General features: G+C 41.7%; 1 protein-coding gene and 1 long non-coding RNA gene across 18 annotated transcripts in view; one reads left to right on the forward strand and one right to left on the reverse strand.

The window, feature by feature from the left end:
* The window catches only part of LOC101947626 (uncharacterized), a 35,624-nt gene extending 23,443 nt beyond the window's left edge, over nucleotides 1–12,181 (forward strand). The window contains exon 3 of the long non-coding RNA XR_006172293.2: nucleotides 10,390–12,181. This is a non-coding gene — a long non-coding RNA (uncharacterized LOC101947626). The remainder of the gene's footprint in view (nucleotides 1–10,389) is intronic.
* The window catches only part of NAP1L4 (nucleosome assembly protein 1 like 4), a 61,957-nt gene continuing 49,968 nt past the window's right edge, over nucleotides 11,734–23,722 (reverse strand). For 11 of the 17 annotated variants that reach the window (XR_010600952.1, XM_065594707.1, XM_008172941.4 and 8 more), the window contains 3 exons: nucleotides 23,434–23,463; nucleotides 21,375–21,431; nucleotides 11,734–13,039 (listed from right to left, as the gene is read on the reverse strand). Coding sequence is in view for 15 of the 17 variants with exons in the window: in XM_065594707.1 (XP_065450779.1) it covers nucleotides 13,001–13,039; nucleotides 21,375–21,431; nucleotides 23,434–23,463 (126 nt within the window). In the remaining 2 variants the exon portion in view is untranslated. Of the gene's footprint in view, nucleotides 13,040–20,087; nucleotides 20,126–21,374; nucleotides 21,432–23,433; nucleotides 23,464–23,722 lie in introns of all 17 variants that reach the window. The other 6 variants (XR_010600951.1, XM_065594712.1, XM_065594709.1 and 3 more) reach the window with 1 other exon arrangement.

A 23,722-nucleotide genomic window follows, 5' to 3' on the forward strand; every position in this document is an offset into this window, starting at 1 on the left:
GTTCAAGTGGCAGGATCTTTATGACTCAGCCCACCCACAGAACAGCTTCTGATACTACTGAAGCTGTGTTTGTATAGCATGTGACTCAGTTATTTCAAGCAAAGTACCTTTTACCTGATTTTTCTGGCTCTGCTCTAATGCTAATCTGTGGCTCATATTGGCAATGTAAAACTTACTTGTTTTATGTGCAGCCTCTTTCAACGACGATTTACTGAGAACCAGTGATATGCAGCTGGATGAAGTGGGAATCAAATTACTGACGCCCTGACTTTCATCAGAGCTCCACTGCGCTAGGCCCTGTACAAACACATTGTAAGAGCCAGTTCTTAGTGCAAAGAACTTACAGCCTAGTTAGACCTGGCACACTAAGGCCAGATGGGGAAACAGAAGCACATGAGGCTAAATGACTCCCCTAAGGTCACAGAACAGTTGAGTGGCAGATCTGGGAGTAGAACCTAGATCCCCTGATTCTGTCCAGTGCCCTATTCACTGGATGAGGACCCCTCTCAGATGGGGACTGTGCTGTCAGAATGGCTTCAGGCTCATATATGTTTTAAGCCAATGAGTACATGTGATACAAGTAAAATCTTTGTTACTAAGGGCCAGATTCTGCCCTGGGATAAATGCACAGAAAGGGAACTACTCAACGTGAACAAAGGTAGCAGCATCTGGCTCTCTAGGAAGAGGTATTTTGGTTTGTTACAGGCAGACATATTTCTGCAGCATATTTTATATTCCCGACGGGCTGCCAGTGCTGTGCAGCTTCATGGTCTAATAAATCCTGGAATGTCCCAAGTGGCTGTGCCTTGTGCCCAACCCCACTGAAGTTGAGGGCAAATCCACCCCTGGCCTCAAAGGGAGGAGACTCAGGCCCAGTGCAGTAGCTGCTGTGAAGGAACTGCCATTGGCACATTGAGGGCGAGGCATTCCAACAAAGACTCCTTTTATTTCCAAGAGTAGGACGTCATAAAGTGACGACATATTTAATAACAATACAGGTTGTGGGGGAAAAAATCCCAGTGCAGGAGAACAGTCACTGGCTGAAGTTCTGAGATGATAAAATGTCATGGATTTTAATAAATATACAACTAGGAGTGGCCTCAATCAATGACTGATGGGATCGTTTTTCTACCAACTGATTATATATACTTTACCAGATAAAATAGTAACAGTGTCAGTTAGTCTGCCAGAGGCAAACTACGGACAGGACTGCAGGACTATTTTAAGGGTAAGAAGCAGATTGTCAGCTGGTGTAAATCAGTGTAGCTCTATAAATGTCCATGGTGCAGTCCTGCTTTACCCCAGTTGGGGTCCTCGCCCTAATTGTGCTGCGCTGTGTTCTAGAAGGCTTTGTTTGGTTTGGGAACATGGATGCAAGCAGGGTACCTCAACGGCAGCCCAGGAGCATACAACACAACCCGAGAGGTGGGCTGCAGGGATGCAAAAGGAGCTTTAAGCCACCTTTGTGTTTTCCTGACTCTAGCACAGCTGCATGGTTTGAAGGGGGAGCTGCTTCTCTTCCTCAGCTAAAGCAGCAGGCCAACTCCCTCTCCTCTCCCTGATTTTGGCTAGCAGCACTCCCCTTCCTCCTGCATTAGTGAAGTGAGACCGCCCTGTCCTGTTTCAATCTTCTGCAAACGCTGAGAGCTGTGTGCTGGTCTGAAGTGCTGCTGGGTAAATTACGCCAGTCAGGGATTGTGGAAGTGCAGGGAAGCTCAACCATGCCCCCTACACATGCACCAGGACTGCAGTGAGGGCGGGGGACTAGACTTTACATAGACTATAATGTCAGCAGAGACTCCACACACATTAGGAGACCCTTCAGTTGTAATGCAAGGGAGAATCTGTGCAGTAGGGCCTAACACAGACAAACTGCTATGCTTCAGAGATACATAGGCAAGGAACAAATTGACACGAGTGAGTACATTGCCCCCTCATGTTTGGTCTTAACAAGGTAACACACTGTGCCTGTACTAGGGTCAGAACCAACCAGGCGCAAGACACATAATCATAGAATCATAGAATACCAGGGTTGGAAGGGACCTCAGGAGGTCATCTAGTCCAACCCCCTGAAGGCTCAGTTCCCAACTAATAAAACTGATTTTAAAAGAATGTAAAGGGCATCATCTTGCCCAAGTCCTCAGATGGGACAAACTGCCAAGCAGGAAAGGAAACCTCTACAACTGAAAGGATTAAAATATGTAGTACTTGATTTTGCTCTAATTTTACACTTTATATTTCCTGTTAATCTGTTCTGAATTTCATAGTTCTAATATTGGTAGATAAACATTGTAACATAGACCCTCATACCTCCTGCTTAAATAATTAGTGATAGAACTTTAGCTGGCTTTTTTTTCCATGTCTCTTGGGGTTGAAGTCCATAAGAGCTGTGGTTTGCGTATTCCAGATCCAAGCCAGTGTTTCCTGCCTCCATGAGGAGGGTCAGACTACTGCCAGCGAAACTCAATTAAACCCAGATAAATTCTCTTTGTGCTCAGGCCTCACCAAACCAAAATTGACTATTCACTATTGTGTACCAACATAACCCCCAAAATGGTTCTGAGAGTACAATGTGGAAACAACCCATGAAGAAAGAAAATCATGAAGGAAGAGTTCTTATCATTTCTGCTGGTTTGAAGTTACAGGACAGAATATTGGGTGTTTTTTTTTTTTAAAGCTATAGTTTTAAAAATGTGCTAAAATGCTTTGAAAGAAAAACTTCAGCCACTCAAAGACGGCTTTGAATTAAAATTATGGAGCAAATCCTGCTGTCTATCACTAGTCAGCCCTTGCTAGGGGACACAGCCTGCGTGCTCAGGTGGCGATGAGTATAATCTACATGGATTAGCTAGGCAAAACGTTCAGCCTCAGAAATTGTAGCCAGGATTACTTAAAGTACATTTTTCAGCCATAAGAGCTGTCCGTTGTAGAGCATTCCAGCCTGGGTGTAGCAAGCCGGGAACCAGGGAGACAAAGCTGGGATGCATGCTGTGTGGAAATCTCTTTGTTTTCGTTAATAAACATTTCCTTTTTAAGAAAGCCTGTGATAAAATATCATGACAGGGCTTGACTTTCCTTGCCCAAGTAAGGCATGATTAGGAAGCCATGTTTTTTCAAGGCTAATTATTGCTGAGTGACTATATGCACAAAGTGTAATGTTTTTAATGAATATACCTGCTTTTTTACTCATGGAGTGTCTGTCAGGCAAAAACAATTGCCTGAAATATATTTGTTATGCAAGTGCCTTTTCACTTCTTATTTGTTAAAGCATGGGTTGCTCAGAAATACTCAATAGCCTGTGTCTTCACAACTATTTGAGATGGGGTGGAGTGTGGGCGGGAAGAGGAGGAGCGAGGGCACGTCCTCGGGAGAGGTGGAGCTGGGACAGGAAGAGGCGGAGCAAAGTTGGGGCCTCGGGGGAAGAGACAGAGGGGTGGGTTGGGCCTTGGGGCAGAGTGGGGTGGAGCACCCCAGGGAAAACTAGAAGTTAGCGCCTGTTGTCCCATTCTGGCACTACTGTCACCCCCTGTGATTAACTACATTTCTCAGGGGAGTGACGTTTTCACATCTGAGCGAGGTAGCTCGGCTGACCTAACTGGTACTGTAGAACAGCCCTAAAAAAAAAGAACGTGGCAGATTATGTGTAACAGCACCGCCTGGTGACACCTGCCATAAGGGTGGCTTGTATCAGAGTAACTGGCACCATCATTATGAATAGTGAGCTTGGCTGATCCTGAAGCCAAGATATTCAAACGTGCCTAGTGTTTAGGTATGTCCAATTTGAACCATCAAAGAGGGGCCTGATTTTCAGAAAGTGCTGAGCATCCACGCTCTGAAATTAGGCCCTTCTAAGGAGACTCAGGGTGGACACCCAAAATCACTAGTCACTTGACCAGTTTGGTCAATAGCGATGGCACCAGCTCAGCCAAGTAGAAGTGGTGAGGGCTGAGGGTCTCTGTGCTGCGGGAGGCTGGAGATCCTGTAAAGCTTGCTTCTTCTTGAAGGTGAACAATTCCCAGCCCCCAGAGACCTAACCACAGCCAGCACACACAGCTCTCGCTGTTGGGCTAGGAACACAGTTTAAAGGTGGGGCTTCCCTCTCCCCTACCTCAATTAGACATTGAAATGATTTCATTGTCTTGCTTCATTAAAGCAAATTGGAGTCAAGCTGACAGGGGAAGAGGCGGCACCTTGTGCAGCTTGCAGGGAAGATGAAAAGCTCATCACAATTAAGGTGTCGGTTTGCTTTGCCTTAGTCCAACTTTTTAATCAGTGTTGGCTTTGAAATTAGACTCCCGGTTAAATGTAGTTTTCAGGTTTCTTGCTGTCAAGCAACACAACCTACTGGTTGAGCAGGGTCAGCCATTCTCCACCCTGACAGACAGGGTGGCACCTCCACCACTGTGGGAAAAGAGGATGGAGCTGCCTGCTCCCACCCACCAGTGTCATCTCCACTCATTAACCTTTCCACTGCCAAGGCTAAGGGGCCATCACTTCTACTGGCAGTGCTGCTGATGTTGGTGCACAGAATAGTGATGAAAGGCTCCAGGCACACATACAAGAAAAGCTGCGTGTCCAAAGGGCTTTGATGGTGTAGAGCCCAGACCCAGCACGTGCCCAGCTCTGCCAGCTAGAGAGCACTAGGTTAGTTTTGTGTTTTGGTAGTTTTACTTAGGCAGTACTGTGCTTGTCTGAGAAGGCCAGGTTCTGCGTGGCTGAAGGTTTTAGTGGTTGAATTCGTACCCACTGGAGCCAGTTGTCAATTATGCTATGGCCCTTTTACACTGCTCTAACACTGCAGAGGGGAGTTAAACTGAGTCCCCCTGAGAATACCCTAGGCCAGCTCCATAGCTGATGTACAATGTAGCTCCGTTGCAGTCAATTTACACCAGCTAACAACTTAAGCGCCTGTGTGCAGAGGGCTGGTCAGGGACAGGGTTAGATTATATTGTGCTACAGCTATTCTGTGCTTCCCAGACCACAGTGGGCGTCCGGGGAAGCAAAGTAGGTTAGAATCATTCTGAGGCGGTTTGAATTTACACAGGGAGCCAGGCAGGAGAGCCACAGAACCCAGAGCATAAGAGTGATCTATAGACACCTTCCCCCAGCCCTGCACTTTTCTTGCCCAAAAGTGAAGGAATGAAGTGAGAATCAGACTCATGTATTCTGTAATCCCATCTAACCAGGTCTCCTTGTGGAATGTGACTGAGTGACCCAGACTCTCGGTACAACCTCAACTGTATAGCTAAAAATACTGAGCAGACCTTTTCCTCCCTAATACAGGGGCATGTAACATACATTTATTGAGAGAGGCACATTTAATGGCAACTGCTTTCTTTTAAGAAATTAACACACTTGCAAATGCAGTGGACCAGCAGCTAGGTTAACATGAGCAGAAATGACACATCCTTCCTAAAGAAAGCCTGTGGCATTTTCTACCAGATGGAGCAGGGAATCCAGCGTCGCCACTGACAACATGTGGCCTTGGGCACAACCTGTAAGCTCCCTGCCTCAGTTTCCCAATCAGTAAAATGCAGATAATACTTAGCTGCTTCTGGTGAAGCTTTTAATTAATGCGTGCAGTGTGATTTGTGCTGCTCAGATGAAAGGCACTGCAGAAGTGAAAAGTATTACCCATTTTTATTGGAGTCCACCTGACACAATTATCCACCCTAAATCAACTCCATGTCAGACTACTAAAATAAGAAGTGCAATTCCAATTCCTGGGCTAACTCATCCACCCCCAGACTCTAGGGTTTGCATAGAGCTCATCAATGGGCATGCTGTGAGCTCTTGCTGCTGGCTCTGGGCCTGTGGTCCAGCATTCCCCAGGGAAGGGATGAGGTAAAATTACCACAACCTATTCTAACAACCCAATAGTTTAGCAAGCTGAGATTCCATCAGTTTCAGTATATGATTTACAAGTGCAAAAGACTGGAGAACCTTTGTGTGCGCGTGGCCATGAGTCCAACAAACCCTGCACTCTAGGTTTTTTTGTTTTTGTTTTGCTGGTGTGGACGTGGCCTAGGTACAGTCAAACACAATGGAAAATCCACAAGTCAGGATTTCCTCAATTTTATTGTGTGCTCCAACCTCATTCTTACCCTTTCTGCTTGTAAAAATTCCCTTCAGAACATTAATGGAATCACTGTTGTCTTGACAAAGTCTTTGAAACCAGCATGAAGCAAAGTAGAGCAGCACAAACGTTAAAGTGCACATAACGAGCCCAAGGAGAGCACCTATTTAATGGTAGCATCCCTACTGCCATTCATTGGAAGAGATTGAGCTCCATGTGCTAGCATCAGGCTACATTCTCCTTTTGCAAAAGTAGTTCTTGTGTCTGCGTGATGCACCCTACCTACAGTGGTACCTTTTAAAAGGTTATGTCTAGGCCCAAGATGGGTCAATTGTTTTGATTGGTGTTGCATAATCACTTGCACCTTTCCTAGACTACAAAGGCAGGATCTTTCAGGATTCCTTTGTACTTAACTTTTGTTGGGCGCCTGGGCAGGGAGCGAAGAGGGTACAGCTGAGGATGGGGTATTTTAAGAAAGCCTATATTGTTTTATAGTCTTTTGCAGAGAAAAATTGTCAATAGTTTGTAAGAAATAGTGTGTTACATACAGTCAAGCTGACAAGTGAAGCTCATGGTTGGTGTGCTTTTATTAGTCTGGGTTTGGCATCAGAAGCTGTACAGATTCCCACGGTAAAAACCCTACCATAATGTGAGTTGTGTAAGAGGTGAACATGATGGTGGGTGGAGAGTAATTTTCTTGTGTAGGAGAGAGGTGAACCAGCAGAGCAGAAAATTGGGCTACAAACAAATCTGGCAGTCACTGACCAGCTCACTCTTTGCAAAAAGCTTCATTAGCAATAATTTGTGGGGGGTAGGGGCTGGTGGTTTGGACACTTGTCCCATGTGAGTGACTTACTATTTATTATTGGAGAGGAGGAGGCTGCCACCTCCCACAAACAGCACTGCCTTTTGGGAATAACTTTGGGATGCCTTCCACTGGTTGTAAGAGGCTAGAACTATTTAGGATCACAGCATGAGCATGTGACAATATCAAGAACAAAGCCCGCTCTTAGTTCACTATTAATGTTACAAAGATAAAGAATCTAGGAATGAAAATGCTAAAGTTCTCCAATTTATTTTCAAGGTATGTCCATGTCACTTTAATTTCTAGGTTTCAGAGTAGCAGCTGTGGTAGTCTGTATCCGCAAAAAGAACAGGAGTACTTGTGGCACCTTAGAGCATGAACTCTGTATGTGTGTATATATATCTCCTCAATATATGTTCCATTCTATATGCATCCGAAGAAGTGGGCTGTAGTCCACGAAAGCTTATGCTCTAATAAATTTGTTAGTCTCTAAGGTGCCACAAGTACTCCTGTTCTTTTTAATTTCTAGTTAAACTTTATGTGAGCAATGTGGCTGTGGAGTCGGAGGATCTTAACTGCTCCAGTGTCTGTTTACATTTTGTAATTTTACATGGAATATTTGCATTTAAATGGTGGCTCTGAATACACCGTTCCACGGTTGTGGACTCACCTAGACAGAGAAAATGTTTAAGTTTTTATCTGTTCAGACCAATGGTGCATCTAGGCAGATATCCTGTCTGCAACAAGAAAAGGGACAAGTGCTTCAGACAAAGATGTAGCACACTTTAACAGACAATTACGTAACATACCTATGAGAAAATTCATCATAGCCTCAGGCAGTCCATGCTCTGCTAATGCCTTGAAGTATAAACTTGTTTACTCAGCAACAAAGCCTGCCACCACGCACATGTGACCCCCGCCATCCACTCTGCCCTGGCTCCCTACCTAGTACAGGGTCATTGTCAAGGTTATGGTCATCATGTTCAATTCCCTGAATGGAATTGGCCTGAATTAGAATGGTCCTCTCTCACAGGAGGGATCACCTATAGCAGCACTGTTTAATTGAAACACTGGACTTGAGAGATCTTCATTTATTCTTAAAAATTTGAAGTGCTCTTCCTACCATGATAGGTGATATAGCTACAAATGTCAATTTAGTCTAGCTCCTGTACCTGGGATTTTTAAAAATTCCCTACTGAATCTTTCTTTTTTTGCTTCACTATTATCTGGTTAAAGTTAATGGAACATGCCTCTGACTCCTAGCCCTAACCCCACTGAAACTAATTTAAACAAAGTTACATGTACAGTGAAAATGATATTTTTACTGCCATAGTTGGCTGTGCACATAGCTAGCTATTTGGGCCTAGTAGGTAAGCTACTTTAAAATGACTTGGGGATAAGGCAGAACTGTGGTCCCTGCAATGACAATCTACAGGTACTTACACAGAAGATTACTTATTTTTGTTGAATAGAAGTTTAGAATTCAGTAAGCAAATGTACCAAGATGCTGCAACAGGAGATTTTTCTTCATCCACTTTGTTTTTATTGAAAATGTTAAGGTTGTGTGTTAAAAGTTGTAGCTCTCCCTTCTGACTGGACTTGGACCATAGGTCTGAGCTGGTCTAGCAATTCCTCATAAGTCAAGTACAATAGTTCATGGCCCTGTCTCCACCAGTGCAGGATTATTCCCTGTAGTATATTTTTTAGTGTTTTGCCCATTTGAGATTTTTGTCTTGGATTTCAATCCCAAAGTTATCCCAGCTGCCTAAGGGAATCCCCACATCCTTGCCCAGACTCCTGCTGACAGATAGAGCCTTTGCCCCATCTACTGTCCTACTAAAATTATTCCCTACTGAATACACTCAGCCAGTTGCAGGCTGTAGAACTTCGGGCATTTGTTTCAATATTAGATGGGAGAATTGGTCCTCAGAGGACTAGCATACTCTATGCTTGCAGCTTTGTTAGACAGCTGAGTTACTGCTAATTGTTATTCCTCTCACCCCAAGTAATTCAGAAAAAGCGGTACAATATCAAGTACAAGTTTTCCAGAAGGTCCAATCTTTGGCTAAGAACAAGCACAATTAGTTTTGGTCCTAAAATTAGGCTTTTCAAGGATTAGAAGCTGCAAACATTGTACAGTGGAACTCAATATACTTAACATGCTACAAACAATGGTAGTACTCCATTTCTCTTTCCTTCTCAAATAAACTTAGTGTACCCCATGTTAAAAAAAAAAAATTCCCAAAAAGGGGCCAGAATGGATCTTTAGATCTAGTCTGACCTCCTGTACATCAGAGGCCACTATATTTCAGTTACCCCTGTATTGAACCAAACAACAGGTATTTGACTGAAGCATATCTTCCAGAAAGGCATCTGTCATGATCTGAACACAAGCTGGAGAATCCACAGTTTCCCTTGGTAGCGTGTTCCCTTGATTAAACACCCTCACTTAAAAAATTTGAATGACTTAACTTCCAGCCACTGACTCATTAGGGCCCTTTTCTGGTGGACCTTAATCCCTTTAGTACCCTACTATAAAAGGTGCTTTTCAAATCTGCAGGCCTGAAAAACTTGCACACAAGAGTCCTAAAAGAGTTGTCTGAGACTTGATAATGTTAAATAAATCTTAGAACACCCAGCAAATTCCTGAAGACTCAAGTGTGCCAGTATTCAAAAAGGGGCAAGTGAGATGACCTGGGTAACCATAGGCTAGCTATATTGGCCTCAATCCCAGACAAAATAATGGAAGGGCTGATACAGGATTCAGTTAATAAAGAACTAAAGGAAAAGAATATAGGTAATGCGAGTTAATATGGCTTTAGGTACTGTCAAACCTGACTTCATTTATTGAGATTATAAATTTTGCTAAAGGTAACTGTGTAGATGTAATCTACGTAGACATTAGAAGGTATTTGAGTATTGCACGACATTCTGATTACTGATATTGTACAGTGCTAGTGTTTTAAGCACACAGATGGCTTGGGAGCAGGCTAACTGACATCTCAAAGTAGTTGTAAGTTGGGAATCATCAAATGGGGGTGTTTCTAATGGGGTTCTGATGCTATTCAAAATTTTGATCAATGATCTTCAGATGAATATAAAATCACTGCAGATAAAAAAATTGTGAATGACAAAAATTGTCAGAGGTAAATAATGATGAGGACAGAGGAGTCATACAGAGGGATCTGGAGGATCACAGCATAAGCTGCGTTTGTTTTTTTGTTTTTAATTCAGCAAAATGCACAGTTCTAGATCTAGGAACTAGGAGTGGAGGCCAGACCTACAGCATGGAGCCCTGTATCCTAGAAGGCAGTGACTGACCCCTAAAATCCTCACAGAGTGGACAAGTAACTCTGTATGAGCTCTCTATGCAGCTGTGGCAAAACGCTAATGCCATTCTTTGGATGTATGTATAGAAGGAGGAAGGTGATTTTTTTACCTCTGTAGAGGGCATGGGTGAGAGATACTGGAATACTGTGTACATCGGTCTATATTTTTTTTTTTAAAGAGATCATGAAAATGGGAGAAGGTGCAGAAGAGAACCACAAACAATTTGAGGACTGGAGAAAATGCCTTCCACTGAGACTTAGAGGTCAGTCTTAAGGTGTGGGGTTTTTTTTTTTTTTTTTGGATAAAAACGTTGAGGTGACTGGATTAGTTTGTAATATTTGTTTCTAGCAGATATTTAACATCCTGTTACGATGGTTAGAAATTACTTCCTTACCCGTATGAGTACATCATCCTGCTTCTTGCCAACCAGAACATGTGTTTTTTTAAAAACACCATACTTGTGTTTAGCATGAACAATTTTACCATCTCCATCTAGTAATGGCCTAAACCATTTCTAGGATTTCTTTTATTCCTAGCATACTTAAAGACAGAGGAAATTCCATGGCTAGCAGAGATAAGGATAAAGTATTTAACTTCCTTTTCAGTATTTCATAACTAATTTTACATTGCTATTTGGTATATATTGCTTTAATTTCTAATTGCAACCTTCACTTTGCCATTTTATCAGGATAAGCTTTTATCCAAAGTTGTCCTACCTTGATAGTGGAATCATGGGGTTTTTTTGGGGCCATCTAATAAACGCTTCTTAAAAGAACTCCCAAATCTCTCTCAATCACTCATTTTTAACACAGAAGTACATTTCAACCATGATGAATAAGCAAGAAACAATGGTATTGCATGGTTCCTTATTCATTTTTCCTCATGTGCATCAAGCTTGCTCAGTTTTGCAAGGAAACACTTCACTACTAGCCCAGTAGAACTTATCTTGGGCTGTAGTGGACTATCAAGCTGGGTTTCCATCTCGTGCATCACTGGTAATAAAGTTATTGTGGATCAAATTGTGTTCTCTGTCACCCATGCAACCTCAGTCTATAGTGGGAGTGGATAGGGGACGCTGAGGGAATAACTTGCCCTCCAGAGTCTTTCCTGCTGGTGACTGGAGGAAAATATTCAGCTGGTGTCAGAGCCCAAGGTGAGAGTTCTGGCAGTTAAGAAAAAAATCTGCAAACTGAGCAAGTCTGATTATGCAAAGGAGCAAGACAAACTATAGAACCCTTACAATAGCATGCATCATTTTTGTATCTGAAGTTATAAATATGATTATGTATCTGTACTTCAAATGCGTTTACACCTGGGTAATGCCCATTAGAAACAGCCTCAAACCTTCTCTAAATAGTAGGAAGCTGAACACTTTATACCAACTGTATTCTTGCATTAGGTGGTCATAAATTTTTGGCCATTTGGCACATCTCTTTTCATACTGCATATAGACACATGTAAAATAGGAAATCAAATGGGTGTGTTCAGTTAATATAGGAAAAATGAACAAGACAGTCATCACTTTCCATGTTTCACAACTTTAATAGAATATTTAACTATTCTGTACAAATTGAAAACACTGTATTAAGTTACAAATGTGTAAGGTAAGGCTGGAGCACTCTCTACATGCCTGGTCACAGTGTTGATACAGCTGCTATTCAACTGCTGCCAGAGGTTGGCATTGGATGCTTAAACTAGAAATGTGCACCTGAAATTCTGCACAACAACATAAGGTAGCTTTGAAGACTTCAGAGTTTTAAACAAAACAAGAAACTGTGGAACAGAGTAATTTGAATGTTGCAAGTAAAACAGAACTTCGAATTTACAGAGTTAAATTTTGTTAATTTATATGTTCAGAATGAAAGCCCCTCCCATGCTGGATATTAAGCAATAAGACTACTGGAAATTTTCTGGTTCTTTGGCTGCAACCCATTTCCATCAACAGCAATAATTTGGCCTGTATGTTATGATTTTTCCCCCAAAAAGAGCTGTCATTTTGAAACATGTTTATTTCTTTTGTCTACTACCTTCAGAGAGACCAAATCAAATTTTCCTTGTACAAATACCCATATTTTATGCAAACAGGAAAAGATTTTCAAGTATATTAAAAACTATTAAAAAAGCACTAATTCAGTCAAAGTACTTACAAACATGAATAAATAAATAGAAAGATGAACAACTACATAAATCTCGAATGACACCCCCATTAATGAAGAATTACTTCAATTTAATTGGCTTTACTGAGATAATAAATACGACATTTGAAGCTGCTCAAGCACTAGTCTGATTTGTAGGTTGCAGGAAAATTTTATATTAAAAAGGAGAACTACTAGCAAAAGTCAAGTCATACTGTTGTATTTGTTTTAGCTATCATAAATTTAATTCGTTTAGTTTTGCTTCTCAGCACATGTGCTATTCCACAATTTCAATGTTTACCAAGAAAATGGATAGTCTTTACTTTGTAGTTTGGACTAGTTCCCTATGAATAGGGCAAAAGGTTCATCAGAAAGCCTACAGACAATTATTTCGCTACAGTGTACCAAAGGCTGTAGAGTGTGCTTTATTTAAACCTCATATTTCCCAAATGCAGTGAAGATACCACTGTACAAGTTAAGCAAAAAATAGGAAAAAAAAAAGTTAGTGAAAATCATGCACTTGAAAACAAATTAATTTTAAGCATTGTTAATAAGATTGTGCTGCAGCAATGGAATATCCTGAACTGCAGGCCAGGTATCCAAATATATTTGTTACAAGTTGTTCAAATATCACTCTGAAGTGGTATTTCCTTATTATTGTTGTTTGCATTCAGCAGGTTGGCTGGAATCTTTCTGTTTGGAGAGGAAAAAGAAAAAAAAAGTTAAAAAAAGGAAGATGCCTACAAGGGTAGTTCACTCAGTGCAATTTGGTCATGCATCCTTTATAGGCAACTAAATAGGTTACCACCACAAATGTCTACTGGGGAGGAAAGCTACAGGTCAACATGGGCTAAATCACGAGGTGCTTAACTACAATTCCCATTGACGTACAGTTGCTCAGCACTTCACAGATTATTCTATTATACTTGTATTCTCTCTACCATTTAAGAACATAAGAATGGCCATAGTGGGTCAGACCAAAGGTCCATCTAGCCCAATATCCTGTCTTCCGACTGTGGCTAATGCCAGGAGCCCCAGAGGGAATGAACAGAACAGGTGATAATCAACTGATCCATCCCATCGTCCATTCCCAGCTTCTGGCAACACAGAAGAGTTTCCAAAAACAAAAATTCTCAAGTTCACATGTAGGCTCCTAAATAAGTGGCCCAGTTTTCAAAAGTGCTGGAGTCAATGGAAGATGCAGTGTGCTCAGCACTTTTCAAAAGTTAAAAAAAAAAAAAAAAAAAAAAAAAAAAATCAATGCACTTGTTTTTTCAAGTCTTGAGCTCTCTGTTGGAGATGATGGAATGTATTTAACAGGTCGTGTTCCCCTCAGATGCCTTCTGCATCACTAGCCAATAACTACTCAACTGTTTAACACTCATTCAGACACTTCTTGCCAAATGTTACTCTGATCTATCAGAGCCTTCAGAAAGTAAAAAGCACCGATAGCCCTACAACAGCACAGGGAGTGAAATAAACTTGGGAAAAAAGAAAACTAACAAGAAAGGTGCGTTGATTAAATGCTCCAACTGCTTAGCTTTACAGTTAACACTACCACACAACGTAGCAGGATATTTTAATCTAAGCACATACTTCCCTTTATTCATTCCTCTCATTACCCACGTCTACTATAGATATAGAATTGTGTTTTGATTGGTTTTCTGTGGTTTTTTTTAGCCACACACAAACATGCCTTTGTTGAACTCTATGGTAGGAAGGAAAATAGCTATAACGAAGACATCTCTCAAGACAATACACCACTGACTGTAAAATGATTTATACTTGTTAACTATTCCAAACCTGAACATTTCATATTGTAAAAAAGCAAGCATAAAGAATACATGTTACATTCATTATTCATCATCAGGTGCCCAAGTGCCTCTTCCTAACTGTCTGGATTTCCAAAGGACACTGAAGTTAATCAATCTGCACTGATATAGCTTTAAACATCAGGTGCCTATCCTGTCAAGAAGGAATCCTCATACACTCAACATAGCAGCAAATAAATGTTTTGTTTTTTGAAAAGCCTATTTGACAAATACTACTTGTAATCACATGGGACTACTGTTTGATTGATGTGGATAAGAGCGAGAACATGAACAACTTCCTAGCCATCAAAAAAGCCTATTTCTGAAGTAAAGAACATTTCATGAAACAACTGCTTTGTAGTGGAGATAAATATCAAGTCAACTGACGGCAGTTTCCATTTCAAAAAGACAGCAGAAACATCAGTTAAGAGCAAGATAGTATTAATGACCTAATGTATCAGAATTGCAAAATATAGCTAAATGTAACCCAAACACTTAAATGAGTAACTGATGAATTAAAGATTGTTTACAACATTATAATGGTTTAGAAACTATATTTTAATCCTACTTTAGATCTTTTTAATATAACACAGCCTTTAAGCAGGTAGGAAAGGAAATATAAAGTATTGATGTTACTGCTTCAAAGAGAAAAACAACTATTTTATTTCAGTTTTATTCATGAAGACAAAACCCTTGTGTATTATATTTTCCAATAAACTTTTTATTATCCATGTTTTGTACCACTTTACAGCAATAAAGATATTTACAAAAAATAAAATGCTGTTGCTTAATTTCAACAAAATACATGAAATTGCATACATATCAAGTTCCCTCTGTAGTAAGTTTCACATGTTAAAACCTAGATATTGTTCTACATGCTATACCATCACACTGAAAATCTGTTTGTATATCTCCAAGATAGCTGTTTTTCAATATACAGTGCTTTGGGCAAGGATGTTAAAAGCACCTAAATCAGTCTTTCAATGAACTATCTTAGGCACTTAGGAGCTTAAGTCCCATTTTAAAAAGTAGATAAGGTGCTTTTGAAAATTTTACCCATTAAATGCAATTGAAATATAAATGATCTAAACCCCAGTATTTCACGCAGTAAATTACTTTATTTGCCTGCCTCACTAAACCCAGTCTCCAAGCACAGAAGGAAAAAAAAAATGTTGAGAGAGAGAGCGCGCGCGCATATTCAGAAGGTTAACAGATCTGGTTTTGCCAAACTAGGGAGTTCCAAGACAATCCACCTTTTCATAGAGAATACCCTGCCAGGAGGGACCCACACCCAAATGTGGGGGAATGGAGGGTTGGTTTAACTTGAGCACCGTCACCATCTACATCTTTTGAAGTATCATAGGCAGCGAAGTGATCTCTTAAAGAACCAGGACCCAAAGTATTTAGAGCTTTCCCTTACTCCTTGAACTCCACCAGTGCAGATCACATAACACCAGTGGTTTGCTCCTGAGCTAAGGCTCTGTTCAGCAAGCTGACAGAGATATTCTCTAAGTTTCACTTTCCAAATGGTCTCAGTGTGTAGCCCCACACAGAGAACATTACACTAGTCTAGCCTTGAAATGACAGAGGCATGGATAGTTGTACACCTCTACCCCGATGTAACGCGGCCCAATATAACACGAATTCAGATATAATGCGGTAAAAGCAGTGCTCCAGGGAGGGGAGGGGGGCCCTGCACGCTCCGGCGGATCAAAGCAAGTTCGATATAACGCGGTTTCACCTAGAACACGGTAAGATTTTTTGGCTCCTGCGGACAGCGTTATATCGGGGTAGAGGTGTTCTAAGGTTCACATAAAACCATCCAAGTTGCACTGGCCTTGTCAGGTGCAGACAGAAAGTGGTCTTCGTTACAGATAGAGCTGCCTGGGAATCCGGTAGCAGCCTAGGAACCTAACAATACTCCCAAATTGGGAAGCTGTTACAAATTGCAGATCTTCTTTCTGCTACTGGTCTGCCCTGAGCCTCCCTTCCAAGTCTGCAGCCCCTTACCTCCTATGTGGTCACTACATGCAGGCAGTTTTGCGGGACAGTAGCATCAGGAGGAATCAGTGCTGGCATGTGCTGAACACTGGTCACAGGCAGGTTTGCGAGGCAGCAGTCAGAAGATAAATCCCAGCATCTTCCTTCCCTGACTGCAGCCTTGAAAACCTGCCTGCAGGTGGCACCTTTCTTCCAGGATAGGTTGCTAATAAGTGGCACGCTGTTGCTAATATCCAAATCCTATTAATACAGATGTTAATGGGATGGGATTGATTTCCAGTAAAACATTGCAATTAACCAGAAGTTGCATGGAGCCGTGAAATTGACAAGAATGACAGCCAACAACCAATGTAAATAATGCACTGTCTACAGAGACACTGCGTAGCCCTAACTACACCAACATGAGAGATGTAGGGTTTGAGTTATGTCTGTGTAGAGCACTTACTTCGGCAAGAGCAAGGCTGTAGCCGATACACTGACATAGGTTGATATAAGCTGCCTTACGTTGGCCTAGCTGTGTACTGTAGATCAGGGCTGAGTTATTCACTGAGCTCTACATTCAAGGAGTGGTCCTCTGCTTTATTTGTAGCTCCAAATTTGCAGTGTGTTGGGGAGGAGAGGAAAGAACAAGACAGATCCAAGACACTGCAAACTTCCCTGCTCAAACTGCTTTCCCGGCTTCTGTACATCCCCAAAGCATTGCAGATTAAACACTTTTAAACTACACCCTTTCAGAACACTGAACTGATAAAAATTTAAAGTCCAGCAAATTTCAAGTAATGTGTCTGCTCATTAATTATAAAGTAATAAAGTTCTGCAAGTTAGTGTCAATGCCTCAATTCCCAATCCTTTGATTCATATTAGGAATAGGTTTATTAAAAAGATATTACTGACTGTAGATGCTGTCATTCATCTTTCCACCACCATTTAATGTTATCCTGTCTCAGAACAATATATGTTGCTGGTTGATTTACCAGTCTGCTTCTGGAAAGCATCCAGTGTAATACAATGGAGTAATCATTTTGTTCCACATTCTAGACTGACATGCATATCTGATAGCTGGTCATCCAGATATTTCTGTACCTTTAACACCAACCTGGCCACCAATTACTGTGGGATCAACAAAAGGCAGTGAGCACTAAATACTTGTTCTCAGAGTCTTCAAAACGGGTTTGCTGCTTAGTACTGGAGGCTTCTGCCAAGGTTGCTTTGAAGATGGAGCAAATATCCAGCAGAAGCATCAACTGTCATCCTCTCAGGAGGGAAGACTTCAGCCCTGGAGTACTGACAGAACTATGCTGGTTATCTGAATTTAGCCAGTTAGCTATCCTTCTCCCCTCAGTGACATCATACTCACTCCTTCAACCAGTAAGGGCTGGTCTTCACGGGGGGGGGGGGGGGGGGGGGGGGGGAAATCGATCTAAGATATCAGGGCCAGCTCTAGGATTTTTGCTGCCCAAAGCAAAAACAATTTTGGCCGCCCCCCGCCCCGGTTCTTTAATTGCCCCGCCTCAACTCCGCCCCTTCCCCAAATCCCCAGCCTTGCCTCCTCCCCCCACGCTCTCAAGCCTAGGAGGGAGGGAGGGGGAGAAGCGGCGCCCGCACCGCGGCCACTCGGAGTCTCCCCCCCCCCCTCAGGTTTGAGAGCCTGGGAGGGAGGGATGGAGGGGGAGACTCCGAGTGGCCACGGCGCTGGTGCCGCTTCTCCCCCTCCCTCCCAGCCTCCCAAGCCTGGGAGGGAGGGGGAGACCCTGATTCGCGCGCCGCTGCTCCCCCTCCCTCCCAAGCTCTCAAGCCTGGGAGAGAGGGGGAGCAGCGGCGCGCGAATCAGCTGTTTCGCGCGCCATGGCAGCAGCAGCGGAGGTGAGCTAGGGCGGCCGGGGCACATTTTTAGGGGCGGCATTCTGGCGCCGGCCATGCCGCCCCTAAAAACGTGCTGCCCCAAGCACCAGCTTGTTTTGCTGGTGCCTAGAGTCGGCCCTGTAAGATATGCAACTTCAGCTACGAGAATAGCATAGCTGAAGTCGATGCATCTTAAGATCGATTTACCTCGCATCCTCACGGCGCGGGATCGACGCTCTGGTGGAGTTTTGGAGTAGATGGGGAGCACGTTCTACATGAGACGCGATAAATCGATCCCCGATAGATTGATTACTATCCAGCAAGTAGTGAAGCTAAGCTAACAAGGGTCCTCCAAGGCACACAGTGTACCAGTTACAAGACACCTAATCGGCTACTTATACACCTCTACCCCGATATAATGCGACCTGATAGAACACAAATTTGGATATAATGTGGTAAAGCAGCGCTCCGGGGGGGGGGGGGGGGGGGGCGCTGCGCACTCCAGTGGATCAAAGCAAGTTCGATATAACACGGTTTCACCTATAACGCAGTAAGATTTTTGGGCTCCTGAGGACAGCATTATATCAGGGTAGAGGTGTACAGCCTTTCTAAACCTAACACCTCTATACAACACCAACCCTTTGCACACTGCTTTACACAAGTGACATGATTCTGCCTGAACACTTTACAATCTAAATTAGACAAACTTAGTACAGATGGGTAGGGAACAAAAAAAAGCAAATCAAAGCAAGAAAATGGAGCATATTCTGATATTTATATAGCAAATGAGCTATGTAAGAAGGGAGGAGTAGACAGCACAGGAATGGACGTCAGTGGACAATTAGGCAAAAAGTGGATTTAGGAGGAGAGATCTGAAGGAGAGCAAGGATTCTTGGTGCACAGAAATGGTAATGCCTTCCCAGGCATAGGGAACAGAGTGTGACTAAAAAGGAAGGCAGCAAGAAGGAGATAAGATGGGAGAAATGGAAGATAAACTTTTTGTACTGACAGGATTGGAGCCTTGCCAATCTTAAGTTTTATTCTGAAAGACGGGGAGCCACTGATGGGGAGATGAGAGTTGAGCAGTCCAGATGAGCGCGAGGGAATACGACATGAATGAGTTTTGGCAGTGGGGATAGGGGCTGGTTTTCAAAGCAATTAGATTTGTATAGAACAAATCACAAGATAAGCTCAGTCTTGAAGTTGAGTGACAGGAAGTACAGTGGAGTTATCAATCAGTCAAATCACAGGGTATGGTGAGAAGGTTAGGAGGAATGAGTCCAGTTTGTCATGTGTTTTGGAAAGCAGCAGGATAGCTATGAGGAAACAGAAAAACAGAAAGGCACAAACCTTAGGAAAGAGGGGTAACAGGTAGATTTGAGAAAATCCCATGTGAGCAGACAAGATCACTCAGGGCGAGGGGGAAGAAGGGAGCACCAGAGAACAGGATCCAATGAAAGCAACACCAAAAGAAGGATAAGTGAACCAGCAAAGTAAAGAATCATGGAAGCCCAAGAAAGAAGATAATCTGGAGAAGTGAGTAGCTGTCAGAGACAGCAGAGTGATTATAGATAAAATACTTAAATTCAGAATAAGTCAGTGACTCATGAGGAGAGTTTCAACCAGAGTTGGGAAGGACTGAACTGGAGGAGAGAGTTGCAAGTGTGTTGTAAACACAGATCTATCAATGAAAACCAACTAAAAGTCACACTAAAAAGACACAGTATAAACCCAGATACAAGAGAGAACATCTTTGTGACAAGTCTCAGAGGTATGACTTGTGTCCCGAGAACGTTGTATGTTCAGTATATAATGTTACCTTGGAGTGCTACAATGCAAGCATAAACTTGCAACAGGGAGGCAAGGAGATAATCTAGATACAAATCTATTCTAAGGATACGATGGATACGATACATGGGTATCCAGCCACAGATATTTCTCTCTACACTTTTCTGAACTGCAAATGAGGCCTAAAACCTCAGTTTTGCCTATTTTTTTTTTTTTTTAAACCAGAAAGGTAGCTATAAATAAACCACATTGCATGGGCTACACATTGGAAGTTAGGTATGAATGGAATTCCACCTTACCTAGAAATGTATGAATGATAAACAGACTTAAATTACACCTAAATGGAAAAAAAATTGAAAGGAACTGTCAGCATGAAAGAAAGTGAAATGTACAAAATTATACAGGAGGCAACAACCACAATGTTCTGAGATAGCTTAAGACATGGTTCTGCAGAATACCACACTCCACAGGGCATGCTATTGAATACAGATCTACAGCACTGCAAATGTGTATGGCCACTGTAATTAAGAATACAGTAACTGGTATGATGCTTCCCTGAAGTATCTTTGACACCATTACTCCAGTACTAATGATTTGTAATTCTCAGCTCACCCATCATTGCCCCCCAGCTACTCTATTCAGGAGAGCCATGAAAACGGAGTGTGAAATATTGTTTCCACAAGTGCTATTCTTTCCCTGTTCAAACAAATGTTTCATCAAGAGTACAGACTTCTTTTAATACTTACTATTACAAGAGACAGGATTAATTCCTGGCATGGAGGCTAAAAGCGTTTAATAATATAATGTGCATATTGTGATAAATTCTGCAAGGTCTGGTGCATCAGTACAATACTTTCAATTTGAGAGCATGGTAAGTTTTAGATACTTATTGCCATTAAAGAAATGGAAAGATGCTACTTTAATAGCAAAATGAATAGAACAGTCTCCTCCCCCTTTTCATTAACTTTAGTTGCTGTCAGGGTGACTGAATTATGGCTGAAAACTAGGTAAAAGGGGGAGCAGTGACCATATCTTACTGAGTTTTAAACGAAGCCTTATATTTTGTACTAGCTCTCAGCTTTTCTTCTGGTTAAACACAATGACATGATGGCAGTGTGTGGGATTCAGCAAGGCAACCACAAAGAAAGGAGCAGAGTTACTATAGGAGAAAAGTAGAGGGAGCTAGCAAACAGACTTTTCAAAGAAACATTAATTCATTCTAAAACTAGACTTCAAACTGGTATAAGATGTCTACCTACACATCCTGTAAATTGGTTTCTTTGCAATATTTACATATTCACCTTAAATTTTACATAGGAAAGTGGTAAACATATCAATCACACCTGTTCCCCAGTGTAGGTAAGTGAGAAAATTAACATGTCTAATAAATACTGTTATGCAATTCATAACTTAAGGAAAATATTTAAGAAAATCTGCAGTTCAGTAGTTAATTCCCTTCACAATACAAAAAGTATAAAAGAACAGGAATGAAGAGAATGATAACATAGTATACTGATACGTTGTTCATGGTCAGTTTGTACAATTCTAATGTACTATAAGTATATATGCCCAAACAAAAAACTAACCTTAGGATCACTCTCTGTATCCTCCTCTTCCTCTCCCTCCTCTTCACCTTCCAATTCCTATGATAAAAGAAAGAGATTAACAGGAATTAAAATCAGATTAAAGCAACTGCTTACGGTGCACAAAGCCAACTATACAGTGCCTTCTATTGCATTCCTGTGTGTGTCAGCTGTGAAAAATAAATCTACTTGGGTTGGACGAGACAACCAGTCATCTGGTCCAGAAAGTCTCAAATGTCAGTGTGGATCTGAATGTAACATTCCTGTGGAAGTTACTGCAATTGCACAGAATTTATTATTATTATTTTTTTTTTAAAGTGCAACACAATTCTGAGTTTTGTACTTCTGAAAAAAACAGCTAGTGGGTCTGATTTTGTTCCTCCATTTCAACCCTTATCTCATCTGTTTCTTTGAATAGTCATGTGCCCCACGCACATGCTTCTTCACTACACCTGGATCCTTTCTGTTCTTCCTCTTGCACATGTCTTACCTCAAGTTGTAGTATCTCGATGGAGGCAGATAGTCTAGCTCAGGGGTCGGCAACCTTTCAGAAGTGGTGTGCCGAGTCTTCATTTATTCACTCTAATTTAAGGTTTGGCGTGCCGGTAATACATTTTAACGTTTTTAAGAAGGTCTCTTTCTATAAGTCTAGATATTGTTTTCACCCCTCAGCTCATAGAGAGCCGAGAATAATATATAACTAAACTATTGTTGTATGTAAAGTAAATAAGGTTTTTAACATTTTTAAGAAGCTTCATTTAAAATTAAATTAAAATGCAGAGCCCCCTGGACTGGTGGCCAGGACCTGGGCAGTGTGAGTGCCACTGAAAATCAGCTCGCGTGCCACCTTCAGCATGCGTGTCATAGGTTGCCTACCCCTGGGCTAGCTCTTTCTCATCTGCTTTTACAAGAGTTAAAGCTTTTCGCTGCAAAAAAACTGGGACTCCTGGGGAAGCAGGGGAAAAGGAGGCAGCATGATGTGATCTGCTAGGTCAAAGGAGGCCACCAGTCTAAGAATTGGTGATGTACTGCATTCCAGTACTTGATTAGGTCATACTACCATGGCATCTTTATGAAAAAAAGACTCTCAAGCACATCATAGTGAAAGGGGCAAAAAGCAAATAGTTAATATCTGTCAAAGGCACTGATTTGTCCCCAATGTTGCTTTTATATTCATTTTAGCGCAGAGATTTTGTATAGAGCCTATCATCACTATGTTTGTGCTCTAGTAACACTGGAAAAAAATTGATTACAGTGGTTGCCATAATACAAAACTGCCTGTGAACCCAATTAAACTCATTATAACAATTCTTAATTAAAAGGATGTATTTAATTTCCGAGACGACCAAGCCTCATCCCTAGAACAGTTAAAACAGACAGTTCACAAGTCTTGTCCAGTGTGTCCCCCCAGCGTGTAACTAGGATTGAGTTTCCCATTAGCCTTCCTTACAGCCCAAGGTTTAACTTGGTAAACAGGTACACAAAAGATTTTTCAGTGCAATGCAATCTTCACATCTGCCCACAAAACAATTTCAACATTAAGTCATGGTTAAAAAAATGGACGTGACAATCAATTACTCCTTTGTCAAGGGGGGAGGGATAGCTCAGTGGTTTGAGCACTGGCCTGCTAAAACCAGGGTTGTGAGTTCAATCCTTGAGGGGGCCACTTGGGGATCTGGGGCAAAATCAGTACTTGGTCCTGCTAGTGAAGGCAGGGGGCTGGACTCGATGACCTTTCAAGGTCCCTTCCAGTTCTAGGAGATGGGATATCTCCATTAATTAAATTAAATTAAAAAGTTGCAACTATATTTTGATAATGCAGCTGAGATACTAGACATAATTGGAATGCATGCTTTTATGGAATATACATACAGCAAAAATTAGAATCTGTATAGATTTTACAGCTGCTTAACGTTAAGCTATAATGACTTTTGTAGAGGAGTATGAACATGGCACCATGAAATACACACATCCCTGTTTGTCCTATATGGGGCTAGATATTTCTATTTCAGAAAGGAGAATATGGATTAGTGATCTACAATCGACACAATAGACATCTCACCTCCTCTTCTCCTTCCTCTCCTTCTTCAAACTAAAACAAAAATAAAATGTTTACGTTTGCAGAATGTTTTATTGCAATTAGCAAATGCAAGTACCCTTCAAATAATCTCAAAACGCTTAATTTACCTTCTAAAGCACTAACCCCATTTTACAGGTGTGGATGGAGAAACACAGAACTAAGTTATTTGCTTAAAGTCCTACACAGAATTGGTGACGACATCCGAAGTCTATAATCAATGTCTCCCAACTCCCAGTTTATCCCGTTCTCCCACTCACTGTAGCCTCTACAC

The sequence above is a fragment of the Chrysemys picta genome, chromosome 4 (assembly GCF_011386835.1).
Source record: "Chrysemys picta bellii isolate R12L10 chromosome 4, ASM1138683v2, whole genome shotgun sequence".
In the NCBI taxonomy this organism is placed as follows: domain Eukaryota; kingdom Metazoa; phylum Chordata; order Testudines; family Emydidae; genus Chrysemys; species Chrysemys picta.